This window comes from Emys orbicularis, chromosome 20 (assembly GCF_028017835.1).
Source record: "Emys orbicularis isolate rEmyOrb1 chromosome 20, rEmyOrb1.hap1, whole genome shotgun sequence".
In the NCBI taxonomy this organism is placed as follows: Eukaryota; Metazoa; Chordata; order Testudines; family Emydidae; genus Emys; species Emys orbicularis.
The window spans coordinates 24,446,074-24,467,325 of NC_088702.1; the positions used below are offsets into that span (position 1 = coordinate 24,446,074).

The 21,252-nt window shown below is 62.5% G+C and overlaps 2 protein-coding genes across 2 annotated transcripts in view; one reads left to right on the plus strand and one right to left on the minus strand.

Moving 5' to 3' along the window:
* The first annotated feature begins 1,282 nt into the window (after positions 1 to 1,282).
* On the plus strand, positions 1,283 to 9,983 carry LOC135892274 (carcinoembryonic antigen-related cell adhesion molecule 21-like). The gene is made up of 5 exons (XM_065419974.1): positions 1,283 to 1,337; positions 3,897 to 4,262; positions 6,135 to 6,410; positions 7,434 to 7,526; positions 9,808 to 9,983. The coding sequence occupies exons 1-5, from the start codon at positions 1,283 to 1,285 to the stop codon at positions 9,981 to 9,983; spliced, it is 966 nt and encodes a 321-aa protein (XP_065276046.1).
* Positions 9,984 to 16,950: 6,967 nt separating this feature from the next.
* LOC135892275 (carcinoembryonic antigen-related cell adhesion molecule 5-like) overlaps positions 16,951 to 21,252 on the minus strand; it is an 8,759-nt gene continuing 4,457 nt past the window's right edge. Inside the window, 7 exon segments of the mRNA XM_065419976.1 lie at positions 16,951 to 16,998; positions 17,292 to 17,333; positions 17,582 to 17,673; positions 17,815 to 17,913; positions 18,073 to 18,339; positions 18,501 to 18,776; positions 20,520 to 20,891. Coding sequence (XP_065276048.1) covers positions 16,951 to 16,998; positions 17,292 to 17,333; positions 17,582 to 17,673; positions 17,815 to 17,913; positions 18,073 to 18,339; positions 18,501 to 18,776; positions 20,520 to 20,891 — 1,196 coding nt within the window.

Consider the following 21,252-nt stretch of genomic DNA (forward strand, 5'->3'; position numbering starts at 1 on the left):
GCTCTGGTTACTCCTGGGGTAATTTTGGGCACAATATTTTAAAATTCTGCAAAATTCTGTTTTATTTGTCAAAGTAAAACAATAGAATCACACCAGTTCCAGTTATTTTGTTAATTTATTTCATAAAGATTCAGGAAACGTTTTTTCACACATAAATTCCTTACTGGACATATCAATACCGAGCTCTGAGTAATAATCCATGGGAACTGCAATACAGAGCCGCATTCCCACACTCCCCAGGAGCCCCCTGAGCGGTGGGAGGGGAGGGAGATGCCATGATCCCCGCGCCGGGGGGGGGGCGAGGCTCCGTAGGGTTGCCAGGCGCCTGGTTTTTGCACAGAACATCCATCGAAAAGGGACCCTGGCAGCGCCAGTCAGCACAACCCACTGGGCTGTTAAAAGTCTGGTCGACGGCACAGCGAGGCTACGGGAGGCTCCCGGAAGCGGCCGGCAGGTCCCTGCAGCCCCTAGGCACAGGTGCGACCAGGGAATCTCCGTGCGCCGCCCCCACCCTGAGCACCGGCTCCGCAGCTCCCATTGGCTGGGAACTACGGGGCAGTGCCTGCAGGTGTGGGTAGCGTGCACCTAGCAGAGCCCCCTGGCTGTACCTCTGCCTAGGGGCCGGACATGGCAGCCGCTTCCGGGAGCAGCGCAGGCAGGGAACCTCCTTTAGCCCCGCTGCGCTGCCGACTGGGAGCCGCCTGAGGTAAGTGCCGCCCGGCCGGAGTCCACACCCCGAATCCCCTGCCCCAGGCCGGAACCCCCCCTCCTACATCCTAACTCCATCCCAGACCCTGCACCTGACACCTCCTCCTCCTGTACCCCTGCCCCAGGCCGGAACCCCCCCTCCTGCATCCTAACTCCATCCCAGACCCTGCACCTGACACCTCCTCCTCCTGTACCCCTGCCCCAGGCCGGAACCCCCCCTTCTGCATCCTAACTCCATCCCAGACCCTGCACCTGACACCTCCTCCTCCTGTACCCCTGCCCCAGCCCTGAGCCCCTCCCGGAGCCCACACCCGGAGCCCCCTCCCACACCCTGAAGACTCATTTCTGGCCCCTTCCAGAACCCGCACCCCCAGTTGGAGCCTTCACCCCACTCCCGCATCCCCAGCGAATCATCCTCCCCCCACAGTGGCCGAAGGGGAAGTGGGCGGTTGCAGCTGGGAAGGGAAGTCTGAGCCGGGAGGGGCCCATGGGGCTGTTCTGCCTGTGGGCCCTGGTCCCAGTGCAGAGTCCCCCCCCGCCAGGTTCAAGGCAGGTCCTGGTGCAGCAAAGGGCGATGGGGCAACCCCCCAACAGGCCGGGCGGCCCCTGGAGAGCGATTCTCTTGGCAGGTGAGAAGGGGGGTCAGGGGTCAGACCAGGGAACCCAGGTGTCCGGGACACAAATGCATCCAATAGAGAAGAGCAGAAACGAAGGTAGAGGGGCTGCAGGTCAGGAGTGAGGGGCTCTGTCAGAGCTGGGGGGGGGGGGGGCGACCAGGGCTGGGAGAGCAGGGGGCTGTGGGTCGGGATTGAGGGTTGGATCGGACCACAGATGGGGGGGGCCCCATTGTGTCGTGCTGCACAGACCCCGACCCATATCAGGGACCTTTCTCGCTCTTGCTGATTTCCTGCTCATCTCTGTCTGTCCCGTCACTGTGGGGTGGGGGCACCAGCCCCCTTGTGTTCCTCGCTCTGACCCGCCCTGTGTCCAGGGGTCTCAGACCCGTCAGGGGGGAGTTCGTGTGTTTGAATCCCCTAGCAGCTTTGGGGAAAACACCCGTCTCCACGGGGCCATCGGCAGCACCTGCCCCCACCCTGCCCTCTGCTCTGCGACTGGGGAGTGACAGCCAGAGCTGGGTCCCCAGAGACCCGCACCTCCCCCTCCACAGCACAGAGACGCTAGACACACGCATGTGCACAGAGACACACGCAGACACGTGTCACCCACACAGAGACCCGCACCCCCTACAGCACAGAGACGCTAGACACACGTGTGTGCACAGAGACATGCAGACACGTGACGCCCACACAGACCCGCACTCCCCCCACGGCACAGAGACGCTAGACACACACGTGTGCACAGAGACACTCGCAGACACGTGACACCCACACAGAGACATGGCTGTGGCCCGGACACACACACACACACACACACACACACACACACACAGAGATACCTACAGCTACACACAGTGCGCACACACTGCGCAGACACAGCTGTGCTCAGACACACGGAGACTCAATCACACACACTGATACACACAGCTGCAGAGATACCGCTGTGCGCACACACAAAGAACACACACACACTGTGACAAACTGGGACTGTTCTTAATGTGGTCTTTGAAGGCTGAGTGGGGAGGTTGGCTAGAACGGTCTGCATTGGGGGATGGGAGACTGGCCTTGAGGGAAGATACCTGAGCAGGTAACATGAGAACCCAGGAAGGGGTTAGAGGCCAGGTGACACCTTTGCCTGGGAATCTGGACAAAGGCTGGAGGAGGGCTGAGAGACGCTGGAGGGAGTGGAGGTTGTTCAGGAGCTGGCTGGTAATGGAGGAGAGCCCAGACGGGGCTCTGACTCCCCAACAGGGCTGTGGTGCCCCTGGGACCCCAAGATGGACCTAACTGAGGGGGTCCTGTTGTCTGTACCTGCAAGACCTGTCTTGGACTGTGTTCCTGTCGTCTAAATAAACCTTCTGCTTTACTGGCTGGCTGAGAGTCATGGTGAATTGCAGGAAGCCGGGGGTGCAGGGCCCTGAGTCCCCCACACTCCGTGACACACACCCCCTGCCCGGGCTGGGGTCCAGGGGAAGGTGTTTGGATGATGCTGTCGCCAGCTCGACGTCGCTGTCTGTGTCCCTGGTGCAGCCCAGCCTGGGGGTCCCGTTCCCCAGGGGCCCGGGGCAGGTTCCCCCAGTCGGGGGCTGAGCTCTGGAAGGCCAGGCAGGGACCAGCCCAGGCAGAGCCGTCCTTAGGATTTATTTCCGAGGGCTCATCGTGTTAGTCTGTATCAGCAAAAACAGCGAGGAGCCCTTGTGGCACCTTAGAGACTAACACATTTATTTGGGCATCAGCTTTCGTGGGCTATAACCCACTTCATCAGATGCATGGAGTGAAAATACAGCGGCAGTACATGAAAAGATGTGAGTTGCCTTACCAAGTGGGGGGTCAGTGCTAATGTAATCAGGGTAATTTAACCTGCTACTGTATTTTCACTCCATGCATCTGATGAAGTGGGTTCTAGCCCACGAAAGCTGATGCCCAAATACATTAGTTAGTCTCTAAGGTGCCACAAGGACTCCTCTTAGGATTTATGGGGCCCTGTGCAGTATTATTAAACTGGTGCCCCTGTGCCCGATGGCAGCCCGGGCTCACCTGTGTGTTTTAGAGAGGGGTGGGTCTTTTGAAGGATTTATTAGGAAAACTGAATGTCTGAAGATCCAAGCGTTTAAGCCTAAAGACGAATACTCAGATTGTGCATCTAAAAATCTACGCAAGGATTTTTTAGAGATGTGAATTTATAATCTTCTGCAACACACAGTTTAAAATGTGCTTTAAAAATATTTCATTCAAGGTCCTGCAGAGTGACATGTTCGGAGTAACAGTGACAGTGACGCACAGCTGGTTTTGTCAGTAAATTCAGAACCTGTCAGCGTATCCCTGGGGGTCGGCAAACGCCTGTGAAATGGCTTTGTTACCCCTCAATGGCTCTTTAGCAGTGTCACTGTTGTGCTAATGGGCATGGCAGGCTGGAGGCTTTTTCACTTTCAGTTCCTAAATCCTCCCCCACCCAGGCACCTGTGGTGGGAGCCTGCGGGAAGGGTCAGAACAGGGATAGGAAGGGGGCCCCGACTGACCCCCCACACCCCGGCCTCTCGCTGCCCAACTGAGACTTTCCTTCCCCCGCAGCCTCTGTCCTGGGCTCCTGCCTCCAGCCGGCGCCGGCCCAGACCCCAGTGACCATCACCCCGCCGAGCCCCATGGTGGGAGGGGGCGTCAGCCTGGCCCCGCAGCCAACGCCACAGAACTTCACGTCCTGCAGCTGGCACCGATCAGCGACCGCTGCTGAAAACAACCGGATCCTCACCTACTTCCCACAAACGCTCCCTGTTCTGTACGGCGGCCGGGCCCATACGGGGCGGGAGACAGTGGGGCCGGGCTGCGTCCTGCACATTGCGGGGTTAACACTCGGCAACACCGGGAACTACACGGTGCAGATACACAACCCTATCGCCGCTAGCCCTGTCCTCACCACGGTGGTTCTGCGCGTCTATGGTAAGTGCCACCCCCGGGAGCTGCGCTGATCCCAGGCCGTGGCCCCACCCTTCCTCCTCCAGTGATGGGGCTCTGAGCATCTCCCCCGGGGATGAGCCTGGCTGGTGAGGGGCTGTCGGGGACCTATGGGGGGGGGGTCTGGGTCCCCCAGGGCGGGGGTGTCCCCAGATCTGACCCCTCCCTGTTTCCCTGGTGCTGCAGGCTGCACAGTGGGGTGTGTACGACCAGCTGCAGACATGAGGCCCCCCAGGGGCCCTGGTGCATGCTGGGAAGACCCCTGTATCACGGGGGGTGTCAGACCCACCTGCTCTTTTACAGCCACTTTGCTAAATTCATGAATGCCCCCCCCCCCCATCAGCCTGGCGTTTTGGAGCCTACGGGGGAGGGGGGCTCATGACATCACTGTGGGGCCCTTTGCACCAGGGCTCCCCAGATCCAGCGCCCCCCCGGGCCTGTCTGCAGCGGGGGGGGGGAGAGCCAGGTACTGTTGGGGTCACACTCACCAGTCCCTGAAGGTGAAACTGGACCCAGAGCACCTGGGGGGGGGGGGGCTCAGTGGGGGGCACTGGGGGCTGGAATCCAGCCTGGGTGGGGGGTCAGCGCTTGATCCTCACCTACTACCCACCTCCAAACCTCACTCAGACCCCCGGCCCACACGGGGCGGGAGACAGTGGGGCCGGGCTGTGCCCTGAACATCGCGGGGTTAACGCTCAATGACACCGGGAACTACATGGTGGTGATACGACGCCCTATGACTACTATCACTGAACTCTCCACGGTGCATCTGCCCGTCTCTGGTAAGTGCCACCCCCGGGAGCTGATCCCAGGCCATGCCCCCCGCCGCCCCCCCGATCACTGCCCCAGTGATGGGGCTGTGGGCGTCTCCCCCGGGGATGAGCCCAGCTGGTGAGGGGCTGGGGGGGGGTCTGGGCCCCCCAGGGCGGGGGTGTCCCCATATCCCCAGGGTGTCTCTGACCCCTCCCTGTTTCCCCAGAGCTGCAGGCTGCACAGTGGGGTGTGTACGACCAGCTGCGGAGATGAGGCCCCCCCCCAGGGGCCCTGGTGCATGCTGGGAAGACCCGTGTATCATGGGGGGGGGTCAGACCCACCTCCTCTTTTACACCCGCTTTGCTAAATTCATGAATGCCCCCCCCCCATCGGCCTGGCGTTTTGGCGCCTATGGGGAGAGGCGGGCTCATGATGTCACTGTGGGGCCCTTTGCGCCGGGAATCCCCAGATCCTGCTCCCCCCCCCCCCAGGCTGTCTGCAGTGGGGGGGGGGAGAGCCGGGCGCTGTTGGGGTCACACTCACCAGTCCCTGAAACTGGACTCGGAGCACCCAGTGGGGGGGGGGGGGGCTGGCCCTGGGGGGCTCAGTGTGGGGCACTGGGGGTTGACATCCAGCCCAGGAGGGGTCAGCACTGGTCCTGGGGGACTCAGCAAAGTGGGGGCGCTGGGACCAGCTGGCATCCAGCCATGGGTGGGTGCTGGCCCTGGGGGCTCAGTGGGCTGCACTAGGGGCTGGAATCCAGCCCGGGTGGGGGGGTCAGTGCTTGTCCTGGGGGCGGTGGGAGCTGGGCCAGGATGCCACTGCTGGAGCAGGAGCCGGCGGCCGGAGCCAGAGCTGGGGGCTGGCACCTGCCCAGAGAGCTGGCAAACACCCGGGCCCCGCGTGCGGGTCCTGACCCAGCCCCCCGGCAATGCCCAGCGGGGGCGGCTCATCGGGGGGTGAGGGGGGCTCTGCCTGTCAGCGTCTCCCGGGCGTTAGTGGGCTCAGCTCTGGCTCCGGGATGGGTCGTCCCTTGCGCCCAGTGAGCGGCTGGGGCTGTCCCCTGACATCCAGCTGCTCCCTCCAGTGACTCTCTGTTCCCAGAAATGCTGCCCAGGCCCTCGGTGACGCCAAACCAAACCCTCGTGCTGGAGAACGGGGCCTTCACCCTCACGTGTAACGGCTCCCCCAGCGCCGACACCGTGCTCTGGCTCCGGGACGGGTCGTACCTCGCGCCCAGCGAGCGGCTGGGGCTGTCCCCTGACAACCGGACCCTCACGGTGCTGGGTGTCACCCGGGGCGACGCCGGCGCCTACCAGTGCGAGGTCGGGAACCCCGTCAGCACCAACCGCAGCGAGCCCAGCACCGTGACGGTGGCCTGTGAGTAACTGCAGCCCCGTCCCCCAGCCGCAGTGCCCCTGGTCCTGCTGGCATTGCCCAGCCACAGAGATGCGGCTGCCTCTGGGGGGCGGTGGCTGTTTATACGGGGAACCCAGTGCCCCCGAGTGGTGCTAGTGCCTATGCAGCGGGGGGTGGGGGCTCAGTAGGGGGCTGTGACGAACTGGGACTGTTCTTAATGTGGTCTTTGAATGCTGAGTGGGGAGTGTTGGCTGGGAAGGTTGCAGGGGAGTGTGGCTAGGATGGTCTGCATTGGGGGATGGGAGACTGGCCTTGAGGGAAGATACCTGAGCATGTAAATGAGAACCCAGGAAGGGGTTAGAGGCCAGGTGACGCCTCTGCCCGGGAAACTGAACAAAGGCTGTGGGAGGGAGTTGAGAGCTGGCTGGTGGAACGGCTGGGAGGCAGACGGGGTTCTGACCTCCCAAGGGAGCTGGGGTGCCCTGGGACCCCAAGATGGACCTAACTGAGGGGGATCCTGTTGTCTGTGCCTGCAAGACCTGTCTTGGACTGTGTCCCTGTCGTCTAAATAAACCTTCTGCTTTACTGGCTGGCTGAGAGTCATGGTGAATCGCAGGAAGCCGGGGCTGCAGGGCCTTGTGTCCCCCCACGCTCCGTGAGAGGGGCGCTCACCCTCTGCAGGCCCCAGTGCAGCGCTAGGGGGTCTGGGCTGCAGGGAGCGGGGTGGGGGGATTGTGGCTGAACCATCTGATCCACTTCCCCCCCCCATCTCTCCTCCAGACGCCCCTCGTCCAGGTCTCTCTGCCGGAGCCATTGCTGGGATTGTCATCGGGCCACTAGCGGGCGCTGCGCTGGCTGGAGTAGGGGTTTATTTCCTCTGTGAGTAAATGTGTCGTCCCCCCCCCGGAGAGCCAGGACACCTGAGTTCTATCCCCAGCTCTGAGAGGGGAGGGGGGGGCTGGTGGGTTAGAGCTGGGGGGCTGGGAGCCAGCACCCAATTCCAGCACCTCTGATAATTTCTCCCCCCCCCCCCCCACTCCCCAGGTTCAGGCCGCCAGAGCAAGACCCCCAGGCGGAGCGAGATGACCCCCCCCAGAGTACGAGAACCAGCCCCCTGCAGCCCGGGCAGGCCCAGCGGTGAGTGACAGGCGCTCACGTCTCCTGCTGTCCCAGCCCTGGGGTCCCCCCTTCCCAGACCTCAGCCGGGGTGTCACAGCTCTGCAGGCCCGGTGCCCTCGCCCGGCTCTGAGACATTCCCTGGGGACCCCGTCAGCCTGCTGGTCCTTGGGGTCCCACTCTCCCTGGGGTCAGCCCCTCAGCTTCCCCGCCCCGGGGCCGACCCTCGGAGCCTGCAGCCCCCTGGGTCACACCAGGAGACCCCTGAGTAGGACACAGTGGTGCTGGAACAGTTTTTGGAGTGGGGGTGCTGAGCTGTACCCCCCCTTACCCCGTCCGTGCCCCTCACCGCCCCCTAGAGCTGGGGTCGGGAGCAGGGCCGTGGCTCCAGGAGGGGGGGACACAGACAGGTGTGAGGTGGCGGAGGCTGGGGCCACAGCTAGGGGGGGTGCGGAGCCCCAGGCGTGGGGCTGCTGGCCGGGACGCTGGCCGCAAAACCTGGTGGTGCTGCAGCACCCCTGGCATCCCCACTTCCCGCCCCTATGGTAGGACACCTCGGGGAGACTCGAACCCCCAACGGGAGCCCCCCCCGACTCTGCAGTGACTCAGCCAGCGGGTGAACACAGGCGGGTTATTGGGTGTCTGGACCCAGCGTCGAACGTCCTGAGTGAGCATCGAGAACGGACAGTTACAGCCTGGGCCCCCTGGGTCAGGCCGGAGCCCGGAGCCCCCCTGAGCCCTCTGCAGTCCCAGGCCAGCCGCCTCCTGCTTCCAGCAGCCCCCACGTAACAGCCCCCCGGCCCCTCCTGGTCCTGCCCCCCCACCCCCCTGCGAGCCTCCTAAGGGTCTCCTAAGAGGAGTGGGGGCATCCCTGGGCATTTGTTGCTAGGCGCCAAATGCCCAGGCAATGGGAGGGGCCGTTGTCTTCTGGGGCTGTCCATTGTGCCCAGGCAGCCTGGCGTGGGGCAGGCTGGTCGCTGCAAGGAGAGAAGAACCCTTCCCCCACCTCGTTAACCAGGCACCACCTAGGGGAAACCGAGGCACACATAATAGTCATCCAAAATATTATGAAAAATTCCTGCTTCGTCACATGGGGCCCCTCACTCCTGACCCGCAGCCCCTGCTAGCCCAGCCCTGGGCTCCCCCCAGCTCTGCCGGTGCCCCTCACTCCTGACCTGCAGCCCTTTCCCTTTTCCACTCTCTCTGTGGGGGTCAGGAGTGTCCCAGTCTCCTGGGGCTCATCAGCTCCCCTCCCCCTGGGCTGGGCTGGGGGCATCTCTCGGGTCCAGTGACCCACCTGCCTCATTCTCTTCCCCAGGCCCCACCCAGGAGCCCCCCAGACGCAGCCCTGGCCGTGTGCCCCCATTGGGGAGCCCAGCGCAGCCGTGGGGTCTGGGACCGCAGGAGCGGGGGGCGAGCCGGGGGCTCTGCTGTCAGTGAGCCAGGCTGGATGGACCAGCCTGTCAGTCTGAGCTCCTGCGTCCCACCGGCCACCAGCCCCCCCAGCACCCACCAGGTCCACCCAGCGCCTGAAGTCAGAGCAAAGTGTCACGGCCCCCGGGGGCCCAGCCCGTTCTGTGCCGTGGGCGGGGCCCAGAGGGACCAGGTGCGGCAGGGCGGGGAATGGAGTGAGAGAGACCCAGAGACCCCCGGCCAGTGACCCACCCCATACTGTAGAGGGAGGGGAATCCCCCACGGCCCTGCCAGTCTGACCAGGGAGAAAAACCTTCCTGAGCCCAGATGTGGGGACCAGCTGGACACTGGGCGTGTGAGCAAGAACCAGGCAGCCCAGCACCTGCGAGAGAGAGAGAGACAGACACTCGGAGCCACGCGGAGCCCTGGCCCCCCCGTCCGGTGCCCAGCCCCAGGCCAGGCCACCCCCCAAGCTTCGTAGAAAAAACCCTGAGAATATATGGGGGAGCGGGGAAGAGATCCCTTCCTGACCCCTGCCGGCAGCTGGCTGAGACCCTGAACCATGAGCATTAGCAACGTGAGACGTAAACCAGACGTGACCCCGGAGCTGCTGAGTCCAGCTCCTGCCCTTGTCCCAGCCCAGCCCCATCACAAGCCCCCCCGTCAGTTTGTCCAGCTCTCTGGTAACACTAGTTATCGCCCCTCCCCCAGCACCTCTCCCCTCCGATGGGTAGAAACCGTCTAGTGTCTGGCCTGGTCTGTGCCCCCAGGGCTGAACTATCTCACCGCCCCCCCCCCGGTAGTTACCCCCCCACTGCAATTACTGCGAGCGCTCAGCCCCCCCCCCCCCCGCCATCAAACGCCCTAAGCTCCCAGGCCCCTCTCCTAGGACAGACCCTTCAGCCCCCGCCCAGCCTGGCAGTGCCTCTGCCCCGGCTCCCGGCTGCCTTCCCCTTTCTCCGCATGGGGACAGAGCGGCCGCCCGGCTCCCAGCCGAGGGCTCACCGGGGCGTGGCCAGTGGGACTAATCCGGCCGCGCTGCAGGACAGACCTGAGCCATCCTAGGCCTGTGGGCTCCCAGCCGCATCCCAGGGGGACTCTCCGTTATCCTGCGGCTGCCCTGCATGCCCAGGGTTCTCGCGTCCTCTGCCCCAGCCCCGCTGAGCCCCCAGCTGGAGAGAAAATCTTGTTCTTAGCCCCTAAGCATGTTCCCGTGGGCCCTGCGCGGTCGGCGTTCAGCTCATGGCTGTCGCTCCAGTCGGCCGGGTCCTCCAGTCCCCCCTGGGTAAGGGTCCCGGCCCCCCCGCCGTGCCGCTGCCACCAGCTTTGTATCACCAGCAAATGTCGGGAGCCCCCGCCCCCTTCGTGCACCACGGTCCTTAATAAACTAGTGACTGAGCCTGGTCCCCAGACCGAGCCCGAGACCTGTAGCCACCTCCCTCCAGGCCAGTGAGTCTCCGCTCAGCACCGCCCGTGGCCTTCGCCCCGTCGCCGGCTCCTGACTCAGCGCATGCAGCGTGGGGGGTTCCCAGCGCCCCTTCGCCGGCTCCTGACCCAGCGCACGCATCATGGGGGGGGTTCCCAGCGCCCCGTCGCCGGCTCCTGACTCAGCGCACGCATCATGGGGGGGGGTCCCCAGTGCCCCGACGGCAGCGGGGAATTCCCCACCGGCTCCGTGGCAGACGCTTTACTGAACGCCAGGTGCGTGAGCCCCGCGGCTCGTCCCTTCGCCAACCAATCGGTTATTGGCCCAAAGCAGAACCCGGGTGAGTCTGGGCGCCTGCGTCGTGTTACGGCCCCGTTCCCAGGTACCGCCAGGACTGCGATTACTCTGCCGTGCGCGGTGTGGGGGCAGCCCGGCCGCTCGGTACCGGCCAGAGCCCGTTTTCCCCTTTCTGCGCCGTGAGCGTGTGTCCTGGGATCGCTGCAATCGGCTGGTTCAGCAATACCCGGAGGGAGGGGCCGAGGGTAACCGGCAGGAGCGGGTGGGGGGCCTGTGAAGGAGCGTGAGACGCAGTGACAGACACCCCCAGGAAGTCACCCCCCCCCCCGACCGCACACACACACACACACTGTTCCCTAGCAGCCGAAGGGGAAGTGGGCGGCTGCGGCTGGGAGGGGACAGTCTCAGCCAGGAGGGGCCCTGTGGGGCTGCCCTGCCTGTGGGTCCAGGCTCACAGCACAGACCCCCCCCCCCCCACTGGATCGAGACGGGTCCTGACGCGGGTGCTGGAACTAGGGGGCTGCCGCCCCCCCCCAGCCGGACGTGGTTTCCATCATACGCAGGGTTTGCAGTTCGGGTCAATGGCTCTCAGCCCCCCACTGTCCATATGGCTCCAGGGCCCCGGGTCCTGCTGCAGCGAAGGGCAAAGCCCAGAGGGTCCCAGCCCAGGGGTGCAAATCAGGCCTGGCCCAGCAGGGCCGCCCCCCGGCTCACCAGGAGTGGGGCCGAGAGCTCCCTCCCGGGGCAGCCCCTGTCCGGCTGAGCCCTGCGGGGGGCTGGGCCGCGCTTCGCCAGCAGGGGGCAGCAGCGATTGGCGGAGAAGCGGGACGTCACATCCCCACATTCCAGCGAAATGACATTAAACCGCTGACATCTGGGGCTGGTGAGGAGACCCCGTCCCAATGGCCCCCACCTCCCCCAGGGAAAGACACCGACCGTCAACTGGGCACAGAAAACTGAGTCTGACAGCGTCTGTCTGGCACGAAACCACTTATCAATAGCTGTGGTTGTGAAATCCTCATTTCTTCATTGTTTTATCTGTATGGTCCCCACTTCCCTATTGCGTCTCTGTCTGGTCTTTGATTGTTTCTGTCTGTTCCAGAATTAATGTTGCTGGGTGTAAATGAACGAAGGTGTGTGGGGGGGTAGGATTGGTTAGAGGATTTTGTGACACTGCGTTAGGATACAATCAACTTAGGCTTGAACAGTGACTGGGAATGGCTGAGCCCTTACAAACATTGAATCTACCTCCCCATGTAAGTATTCTCACACTTCTTATCAACCTGTCTGTACTGGGCTATCTTGATTATCACTTCAAAAGTTTTTCCTCTTACTTAATTGGCCTCTCAGAGTTGGTAAGACAACTCCCACCTGTTCATGCTCTCTGTATGTGTATGTATATCTCCTCAATATATGTTCCATTCTATGCATCCGAAGAAGTGGGTTTTAGCCCACGAAAGCTTATGCTCAAATAAATTTGTTAGTCTCTAAGGTGCCACAAGTACTCCTGTTCTTTTTGCGGATACAGACTAACACGGCTGCTACTCTGAAACCTGCGTTAGAATTGGGTAGGTGGGGGCGGGTGCCCTAGAGTGTAAGGTGACACCTGACCCCCAGTGCCGTCTGTCGGAAAGGGTCGCTGCCTACCTGACATAATGACCCCCCAGAGCTACAAGAGAGAACGAGAAGGAAGAAAAGGGACCAGGAGGGGTGGGGGCTAGCTGCGGAGCCCCCCCCTCCTTGCTAAATGGTTAGTGGGACAAAGCCGGGGCCCATGGGAAGGGACGGTTCAGCGAGGAAAGCAGGATCAGGCCCAGACATGCAGGCAGGCAAGAGATAAAGAGATTGAGCAGGTCCTCAAGGAATCAATTCTGAAGCACTTACAGGAGAGGAAAGTGATCAGGAACAGTCAGCATGGATTCACCAAGGGCACGTCATGCCTGACTAACCTGATTGCCTTCTCTGAGGAGATAACTGGCTCTGTGGATGAGGGGAAAGCAGTGGATGTGTTATTCCTTGACTTTAGCAAAGCTTTTGATACGGTCTCCCTCAGTATTCTTGTTGGTAAGTTAAAGAAGTCTGGGCTGGATGAATGGGTGATATCTGGGCTGATGAAGGTGTCATTTTGGGAGATAAGCCAGTGATTTAAGGAAAGTGAGTGAGAAGTTAACCCTGCAGAGGCTGGAGGGAATTGAACAGTTGATAGATGTGAAAATATTTAGAAAAAGGAAAAGTGTGAGAGGAAGAGAATTCTCTTCGTTTCTTTGCAGCCATTCTGAAGGGAAAACAGGCCCTTTTCCAAAGCAATGTCTGTCAATAATCCAGGCAAAGAGACAATCTGATTTTAATCATTTGACTCTGGACAATTTAGTCAGATTTGCTAAGAGAGCATAAGGGGTTTCTACTGAACTTACCTGCCCTGGTTGGCCCCGTTCTGGGCCATCCCTAGCCATTTTGGCGCCCTGCGCAGCCCCCCCGTGGGGGAGCTGTGTGGGGCCCCAGGCCTCAGCATGGGGGCAGGAGCAGGCTTGGGGGGCAGGGGGAAACCGCCCCCCAGCACGAGCTGGTGGAGCCCCAAATTTCCTGGTGCACTACTCAGCTGCGTACTTTGCGTATGGGTAGGGACAGCCCTGGACCATTTCTGGTGAAATAAAATTATTCTACTTAACTGCCAGGGGGCAAATTTGTCACGTACACATGGGAGAAAGCAACAGAGGGTCCTGTGGCACCTTTAAGACTAACAGAAGTATTGGGAGCATAAGCTTTTGTGGGTAAGAACCTCACTTCTTGCATCTGAAGAAGTGAGGTTCTTACCCACAAAAGCTTATGCTCCCAATACTTCTGTTAGTCTTAAAGGTGCCACAGGACCCTCTGTTGCTTTTTACAGATTCAGACTAACACGGCTACCCCTCTGATACATGGGAGAAAGTAGAAGGGAGATATGCAGCGTTAGCTATGGAGAGTCTTAACTCAGGAAGTTCCTTCGAGAGGAAATGTAGCCAAACTCCAAACCTGGAGACAATGGGACTTTCTGTGCCTGCATCCTGTAGATAGCTAACTGCTTGGTTTGCAAAATAACGCAAGGGGGGAGCAAGTAGATGAACAATAAGGGGTCATAAGAGGGGCAGATACATGTAGCTTGCTAATTAGGTATGGTAATGATGGCAAATTTTGGCCAATCATAGAGCGATAGATTATCATAGTCAACTGCATATAATGCTTTGGTGTAAGTGTTTTCTTGGTTCTTGCTGACTTATGAGCTCGAACCCAATTGCAATTGAAATAAACGGATCGCCCCTCCCGGGGCTCCTTGCTTGGCTAGCTGTGTCCATCTCTCCTTATTCCTCAGCTGGAACGGACAGGAATTTCCACCACACTGGGCACCACCAAAAATTATACAAACCTGGCGCCCATGGTCAGGACCAGCCCCTTCCACCTGCTGACTATGGTGGGGCCGTCCCCGGGGGGCGCAGTTCTGCCCCATGTCCCATCCCTGGCAGGCGGGTGGATCCCTGGTGCCCGGCAGGGCGTGAAGGAGGCTGTGCTGGGACCCAGAGCCTGGCATGACTGGGCTTGTCCTGGGATACACATCCCCTGGGGGGGTGTCATGCAGTCCCCGGGCGATGCTCGGGAACTGCTCCCCACAAAGCCAGGCAGGACTCTGGGGAGCCTCCTCTCCCTCGGAGCAGACTGTCTTCAGGGCAAGACGCTCACACGTCTTCACCTCCTGGGTCTCTCCTGGGAGCATTCAGCATATGCCCCTCCGTGCGCGTCCCACAGCGAGTCCGCCCAGGCGGGGTCCTGGGGAAGCCAAAGGGTTCTGCACCCCCACTCCACAGTCAGACGTGACTCTCAGCTAGCCAGTAAAACAGAGGTTTATTAGATGACAGGAACACGGTCTAAAACAGAGCTTGTTGGTCCAGGGAACCGGACCCCTCAGCCGGGTCCATTCTGGGGGGGCAGTGAGCCAGACACCCATGTCTGCCCTCACTCCCCGTCCCCAGCCAGCTCCAAACTCCCCTCCACCTCCAGCCCCTCCTTCTCTCGGCTTTGTCTCTTTCACGGGCCAGGAGGTCACCTGATCCCTTTGTCTCCAACACCTTCAGTTGGCACCTTTGCAGAGGAGGGGCCCAGGCCATCAGTTGCCAGGAGACAGGGTGTTGGCCATTCTCTGTACACCTAGCTACCTAAGAACTGCATAGGGGAAACTGAGGTACCCACACAGTATTCAGAGGAAACATTAAGAACATTCCCACTTCCTCACAGGGGGTGAGTCAGGGGCAGGGATTTTAAATAAATTAATGGAGATATCCTATCTCCTAGAACTAGAAGGGACCTTGAAAGGTCATCGAGTCCAGCCCCCTGCCTTCACTAGCAGGACCAAGTACTGATTTTTGCCCTAGATCCCTAAGTGGCCCCCTCAAGGATTGAACTCACAACCCTGGGTTTAGCAGGCCAATGCTCAAACCACTGAGCTATCCCTCCCCCACCATTGACTGGTCAAGGGGCCCCCACCCTCCCTGTGAAGATTCCCCAGCCCCCCCCCCCATGCGGTCAGACCGGGCACGGCCAGGAGGAAAGTTGGACTCACTGAAAAGAGAAGTAGCCCAGGGCGAGAGACAGGGCACGTGGGGAACAGGAACCAGCCGGACACAGACCCTCCCAGCCGGACAGACAAGCTGGGGTCACAAAGTCCAAACCAGCGCTGCCCATCGGCTCCAAACACCCACTAAACCCTGCGCCTGGGGCACCGTAACCAGACACGGCTCCCTGGGCCCCACCCAGCCCGGCCACCCCTGCAGCGAAGGGCAAAGCCCAGAGGGTCCCAGCCCAGGGGTGCAAATCAGGCCTGGCCCAGCGAGGCCGCCCCCCGGCTCACCAGGAGGGGGCAGAGAGCTCCCTCCCGGGGCAGCCCCTGTCCGGCTGAGCCCTGCGGGGGGCTGGGCCGCGCTTCGCCAGCAGGGGGCAGCAGCGAGTGCCCAGCCCGGCCGGGCTCCGGGCCAGATGCACCCGGGTCCCCTTGGCCCTGCTGGGGCCGGATCGCGCCGGGGGGTCCCGCGGTCTGGCTGCTTCGCGCCGACCCCCGGACCCTGCCCGGAGCCCCCAGCCTGCAGGGACGACCTGTGCCCGGGGCATGGGGGGGCCCCTGCCCGGAGCCCCCAGCCTGCAGGGATGGCCTGCGCCCAGGACATAGGGGGGGGGGCGCCCCGGCCTGGGGCTGGGTTATAACACAATGGGGTCCCGGCCGGGCTGGTGGGCGTCGCTGCTCACAGCTCTGTAGGGCAGAACTGCCCCTGAGAGGGGAAGACGCGGGGCGGGCTGTCACGGAGTCCCCGGGCGATGCTCTGGAACTGCTCCCCACAAAGCCAGGCAGGACTTTGGGGAGCCTCCTCTCCCTCGGAGCAGACTGTCTTCAGGGCAAGGAGCTCACACGGCTTCACCTCCTGGGTCTGACCTCGGAGCATTCAGCATATGCCCCTCCGTGCGCTTCCCACAGCGAGTCCGCCCAGGCGGGGTCCTGGGGAAGCCAAAGGGTCCTGCGGCAGCCAGAGGGTTCTGCACCCCCCACTTCGCAGTCAGACGTGACTCTCAGCCAGCCAGTAAAACAGAGGTTTATTAGATGACAGGAACACGGTCTAAAACAGAGCTTGTAGGTCCAGCGAACGGGACCCCTCAACCGGGTCCATCCTGGGGCCCAGCGAGCGAGACACCCCTGGCTGCCCTCACTCCTAGTTCCCAGCCAGCTCCAAACTGACTCACCCTCCAGCCCCTCCTTTCTGGCCTTTGTCTCTTTCCCGGGACAGGAGGTCACCTGACCTTTAGCTATCTCCTTGCGGGGGGGGGGGGAGGGGGGGAAGGGCCCCGGCCCTTAGTTGCCAGGAGACAGTGTCGGCCCTTTATGTGCACTGGCCCTTTGCTCTGCAACAATCCCACCCCCTAGAGACTTAAGAACTGCATAGGGGAAACTGAGGCACCCCTACAGTATTCAGAGGAAACATTAAGAACAGTCCCACTTCGTCACAGGTGGGTTCCCAAATCGTGTGCTGGGCACAACGGAGCCGGAGCCAGTCACAAGCACCGACTTTCTGATTTCCTCGCAGAGGCCCAGACGCTGCGGTGATGGGCCCCAAGGAAGCAGCATGGACAGACGGACGGACGGACCCCCCGGGCCGGGCGGTGACTGTTCCTGCCCTTTAACGCTTCATCGGCGGGACGTCCACGGGGCGGCGGGACCCAGGCTTAGGGACGTGCCTTTCCCAGCATGCCCCGGGCCCCTCCCAGCATGCACCAGGGGCAGGAGTGGGGGCGTCACTTCTTCAGCTTCTCGTACACGTCCGGCTGTCGGGGCTGCAGCGTCTGGGGGAAACGGGGACGATTCAGCCAGAGACGCCCCAGGGGGCCATGACAGCCTCTCACATCCTGGGGGGCCCATCCCTCCCCCCAGTTCTGGGCCCCCCATAACGCCTCCCCTCAGCCCTGGGGCTCCCGGCTGGTCCCCCTCTGGCTCACTCTGCCCCCCCCCCAGCTCTGGGATGTGATAACTAGCCCCGTTCCCAGCCATAGGCTTGTTGGGGGGCAGCTCCCCCCTCTCCCCACTAGGTCCAAACCCCCCTCGGGGGGAGGATACAGAGCAAGGGGCCGGTGCTCACCTGGTACGTGGGGCTGGGGTCAGGGGGGCTCCTGGGCTGGGCCTGGGGGAGACAGAGGCAAGAGGGTTGTTAGCACCAGACCCCAGAGACCCCCCAGGTCCCCAGCCGAGCTCCGGGGGGGGGGGACCCTGGGACAGTCAATGGGACCCCGGGTTTGTGTAACCCCCCCTCCCCCGCCCAAAGGGGACAGGGTAAACTGGCTGGGGGCTGCGGGTCCAGACTGAGGGGACCCACAGAGGAGGGGGCGGGACTGGAATAGTGGGGGGTGGGGCTGAGCCCTTGTCACTCACCACTGGCCCCGCCCAGGATGTTGGGGGCAGGTTCTCGTACACCAGGACGGGTGCCTCGTTCTCCTTGGGGGTCTCGTTCCGGCAGCGAGAGTCTGGTAGGAATCAGAGACGCTGGAATTGGGGCCTTGGCTTCCAGCCCCCCCTGCTCTAACCACTAGACCCCACTCCCCTCCCTGTGCCAGGAGAGAACCCAGGAGTCCTGGCTCTCCCGGGATGGGGGGGCTGTTACTCACAGAGGAAATAGACCATGACTCCGACCAGCGCTGCCCCCGCTAGTGACCCGATGACGATCCCGGCGACGGCCCCGGTAGAGAGAGCTGGACGAGGGGCGTCTGGAGGAGAGATGGTGGGGGAGGTTGGATCAGACGTTCAGCCACAATCCCCCCACCCGGCTCCCTGCAGCCCGGCACCGCCTAGCACCGCACTGGGCCGTTGGTGCGAGAACTGGGATCCCTGTGTCTGCAGCACGTTGCTCCATCCCGGGGACTCACCCGTCCCTGTCACCCACACGGCGACAGATGTCCAGGCAGTGCGGTTGGTGACGGGGTTCTGAGCCCAGCACTCGTACGTGCCTTGCTGAGCCCAGGTCGTGGGGTTAAAGGTCAAGCTGCTCCCGGTCTCATTAGTGTCGGTGCCGTTGAGAACCCAGCAATAGCTCGGGGCTGGGATGGAGTCGGCGACGCACGTCAGGTTCAGAAGCGACCCAAGAGTCAGGGCGATGGGTCCTGGTGGGTCTATCTGGGCAGAGTCCGGCCCATCTACACAGAGAGGGACAGGGTCAGGGGATGGATGGCGCCAGCGAGGGGTCCCTGTTTAACCAGCACCCTGCCCCACCCCAGAGGCAGCTGCATCTCTGTGGCTGGGTGATGCCGGCAGGGCCGGGGCAGCGCGGCCAGGGGACGGGGCTGCAGTTACTCACAGGCTACCGTCACGGTGCTGGGCTCGCTGCGTACGGAGCTGACGGGGTTCCCGACCTCGCACTGGTAGGCGCCGGCGTCGCCCCGGGTGACACCCAGCACCTTGAGGGTCCGGTTGTCACGGGACAGCCCCAGCCGCTCACTGGGCACGAGAGACGCCCCGTCACGGAGCCAGAGCACGGTGTCGGCGCTGGGGGAGCTGTTACACGTGAGGGTGAAGGTCCCGTTCTCCAGCACCAGGGTTTGGTTTGGCGTCACTGTGGGGTTGGGCAGGATTTCTGTGCAGGGAACAGAGAGAGCGTTACCATGTGTCCCTGCTCCTCCATGCAGGATTGGGGCTGCTGTCCTGCAGGACTGGGGCAAGGGTGCTGGTGTTGCCACCATGTGAGGTTGTGGGAAGGGTCATGCGGTGTCGTGGGAAGGGTCCTTCGCCCTTTGCACCTCAGAGCTGCGGAGGCGGGCGGTCGTCTTCTGGACTCCGGCAGAGGGTCTGTCTCCCCGGCGTCAAGTTTCACAGTTATTGGTTCCTCCCTGAGGCTCTGGCTCCCGGAGCCCCGTGATTTTTGGGAGACTCTCGGCTGTGGTTCGAAGGGAGAGCGACGCTCCGTCTCCCAGGTCTGTCCCAGGATCCAGCCTGACAGCAGGGTTTTCAATGCTTGGTGCCACCGGACGCCCCGTGGGCACAGCCCTGTGCCGGTTCCTTGCCGTCCCCTCTGACCCGGATGGAGCTGCCCATCCCAGACCCAGGCCGGGGGTGGGGGTGACCTTGCTGGTGCATCATGGGCAGTCAGCCAGAGTGTGACGAAGTGGGACTATTCTTAATGTTTCCTCTGAATACTGTGTGGGTGCCTCAGTTTTCCCTATGGATTTCTGGAGTCTCTAGGTGGTGGGATAAGGGGGTGTGATAGTTGCAGAGCCTGAGAGGGCCAGTGCACATAAATCACTCACACTCTGTCTCCTAGCAACTGATGGCCGGGGCCCTTCCCCCCTGCACGGGGATGCTAAAGGTGAACAAAGAGATCAGGTGACCTCCTGGCCCGGGAAAGGAACAAAGCCCAGAGAAGGAGGGGCTGGAGGGGGTTTCAGTTTGGAGCTGGCTGGGGACGGGAAGTGAGGGCGGACGGGGGTGTCTGGTTCACGGCCCCCAGAATGGACCCGGCTGAGGGGTCCCGTTTTCTGGACCTACAAGCTCTGTTTGAGACCATGTTCCTGTCATCTAATAAACCTTCTGTGTTACTGGCTGGCTGAGAGTCACGTCTGACTGCGAAGTGGGGGGTGCAGGGCCCTCTGGCTGCCCCAGGACCCCGCCTGGGCGGACTCGCTGTGGGAAGTGCACGGAGGGGCATATGCTGAATGCTCCCAGGAGAGACCCAGGAGGTGAAGCCGTGTGAGCTTCTTGCCCTGAAGACAGTCTGCTCCGAGGGAGAGGAGGCTCCCAGAGTCCTGACTGGCTTTGTGGGGAGCAGTTCCCGAGCATCGCCCGGGGACTCCAGGACATCCAGTTTCACCTTCAGCGACTGGTGAGTGTGACCCCAACAGCGCCCGGCTCCCCCCCCCCCCCCGCCGCTGCAGACAGCTGGGGGGGGGGGGGGCTGGATCTGGGGAGCCCTGGTGCAAAGGGCCCCACAGTGACATCATGAGCCCCCCCTCCCCCGTAGGCTCCAAAACTGAGCAAAGTGGGTGTAAAAGAGCAGGTGGGTCTGACCCCCCCCCCCCCGTGATACAGGGGTCTTCCCAGCATGCACCAGGGCCCCTGGGGGGCCTCATCTCCGCAGCTGGTTGTACACACCCCACTGTGCAGCCTGCAGCTCTGGGGAAACAGGGAGGGGTCAGAGACACCCTGGGGATCCGGGGACACCCCCGCCCTGGGGGGCCCAGACCCCCCTCACAGGCCCCCGACAGCCCCTCACCAGCCGGGCTCATCCCGGGGGGAGACGCCCAAAGCCCCATTACTGGGGCGGGGATGGCGGGGGGGGGGGACACGGCCTGGGATCAGCGCAGCTCCCGGGGGTGGCACTTACCATAGACGCGCAGACGTACTGTGCCGAGGACAGGGTTAGCAGCATTAGGGCTCTGTATCTGAACCGTGTAGTTCCCGGTGTCATTGAGCGTTAACCCCACGATGTTCAGGGCGCAGCCCGGCCCCGCTGTCTCCCGCCCCGTGTGGGCCGGGCCGTTGTTCTGAGCCGGGGCTGGATATTGGACGTAGTTGAGGATCAGGCTGTTTGGATCAGCGGTCGCTGATCGATACCAGTTGCAGACCACGAAGTCCTGTGGCGGATTCTGCGGGGCCAGGCTGACGCCCCCTCCCACCACGGGGCTCGGCGGGGTGAGGACGATGGTCACTGGGGTCTGGGCCAGCGCCGGCTGGAGGCAGGAGCCCAGGACGGAGGCTGCGGGGGGGAGACCAGAGATACTAACTGGTGCCCCTCACTCCCGACCTGCAGCCCCTCTGCTTTCATTTGCACTGTCCCCTGTTACAGCCCTGTGTGTCCAGGACACCTGGGTCCCCCCACCCCCGCTCCGCCCTCTCAGCTGCAAGGGACCCCTCGCCAGGTGCCGCCCGGCGCCTTTTCCTGCAGCGGGACCTGCCTCGACCCAGGGGCGGCGTCTCTGGGCCGGACCCTGGAGTCCGGACCCACAGGCAGGGCAGCCCCACGGGGCCCCTCCGGCCTCAGACTTCCCCTCCCAGCCTCGTCCGCCCACTTCCCCTTCGGTTTGGAGGAAGGAACCTGTGTGTGTGTGGGGGGGGAA

Coding starts and splice junctions, on each gene's coding strand:
- LOC135892274 (XM_065419974.1), top strand. CDS start 1,283: ATGGGGCAACCCCCCAACAGGCCGGGCGGCCCCTGGAGAGCGATTCTC. Junction 4,263..6,134: donor GGTGGTTCTGCGCGTCTATG/GTAAGTGCCACC, acceptor CTCTGTTCCCAG/AAATGCTGCCCAGGCCCTCG. Junction 7,527..9,807: donor CAGCCCGGGCAGGCCCAGCG/GTGAGTGACAGG, acceptor CCCCTCTCCTAG/GACAGACCCTTCAGCCCCCG.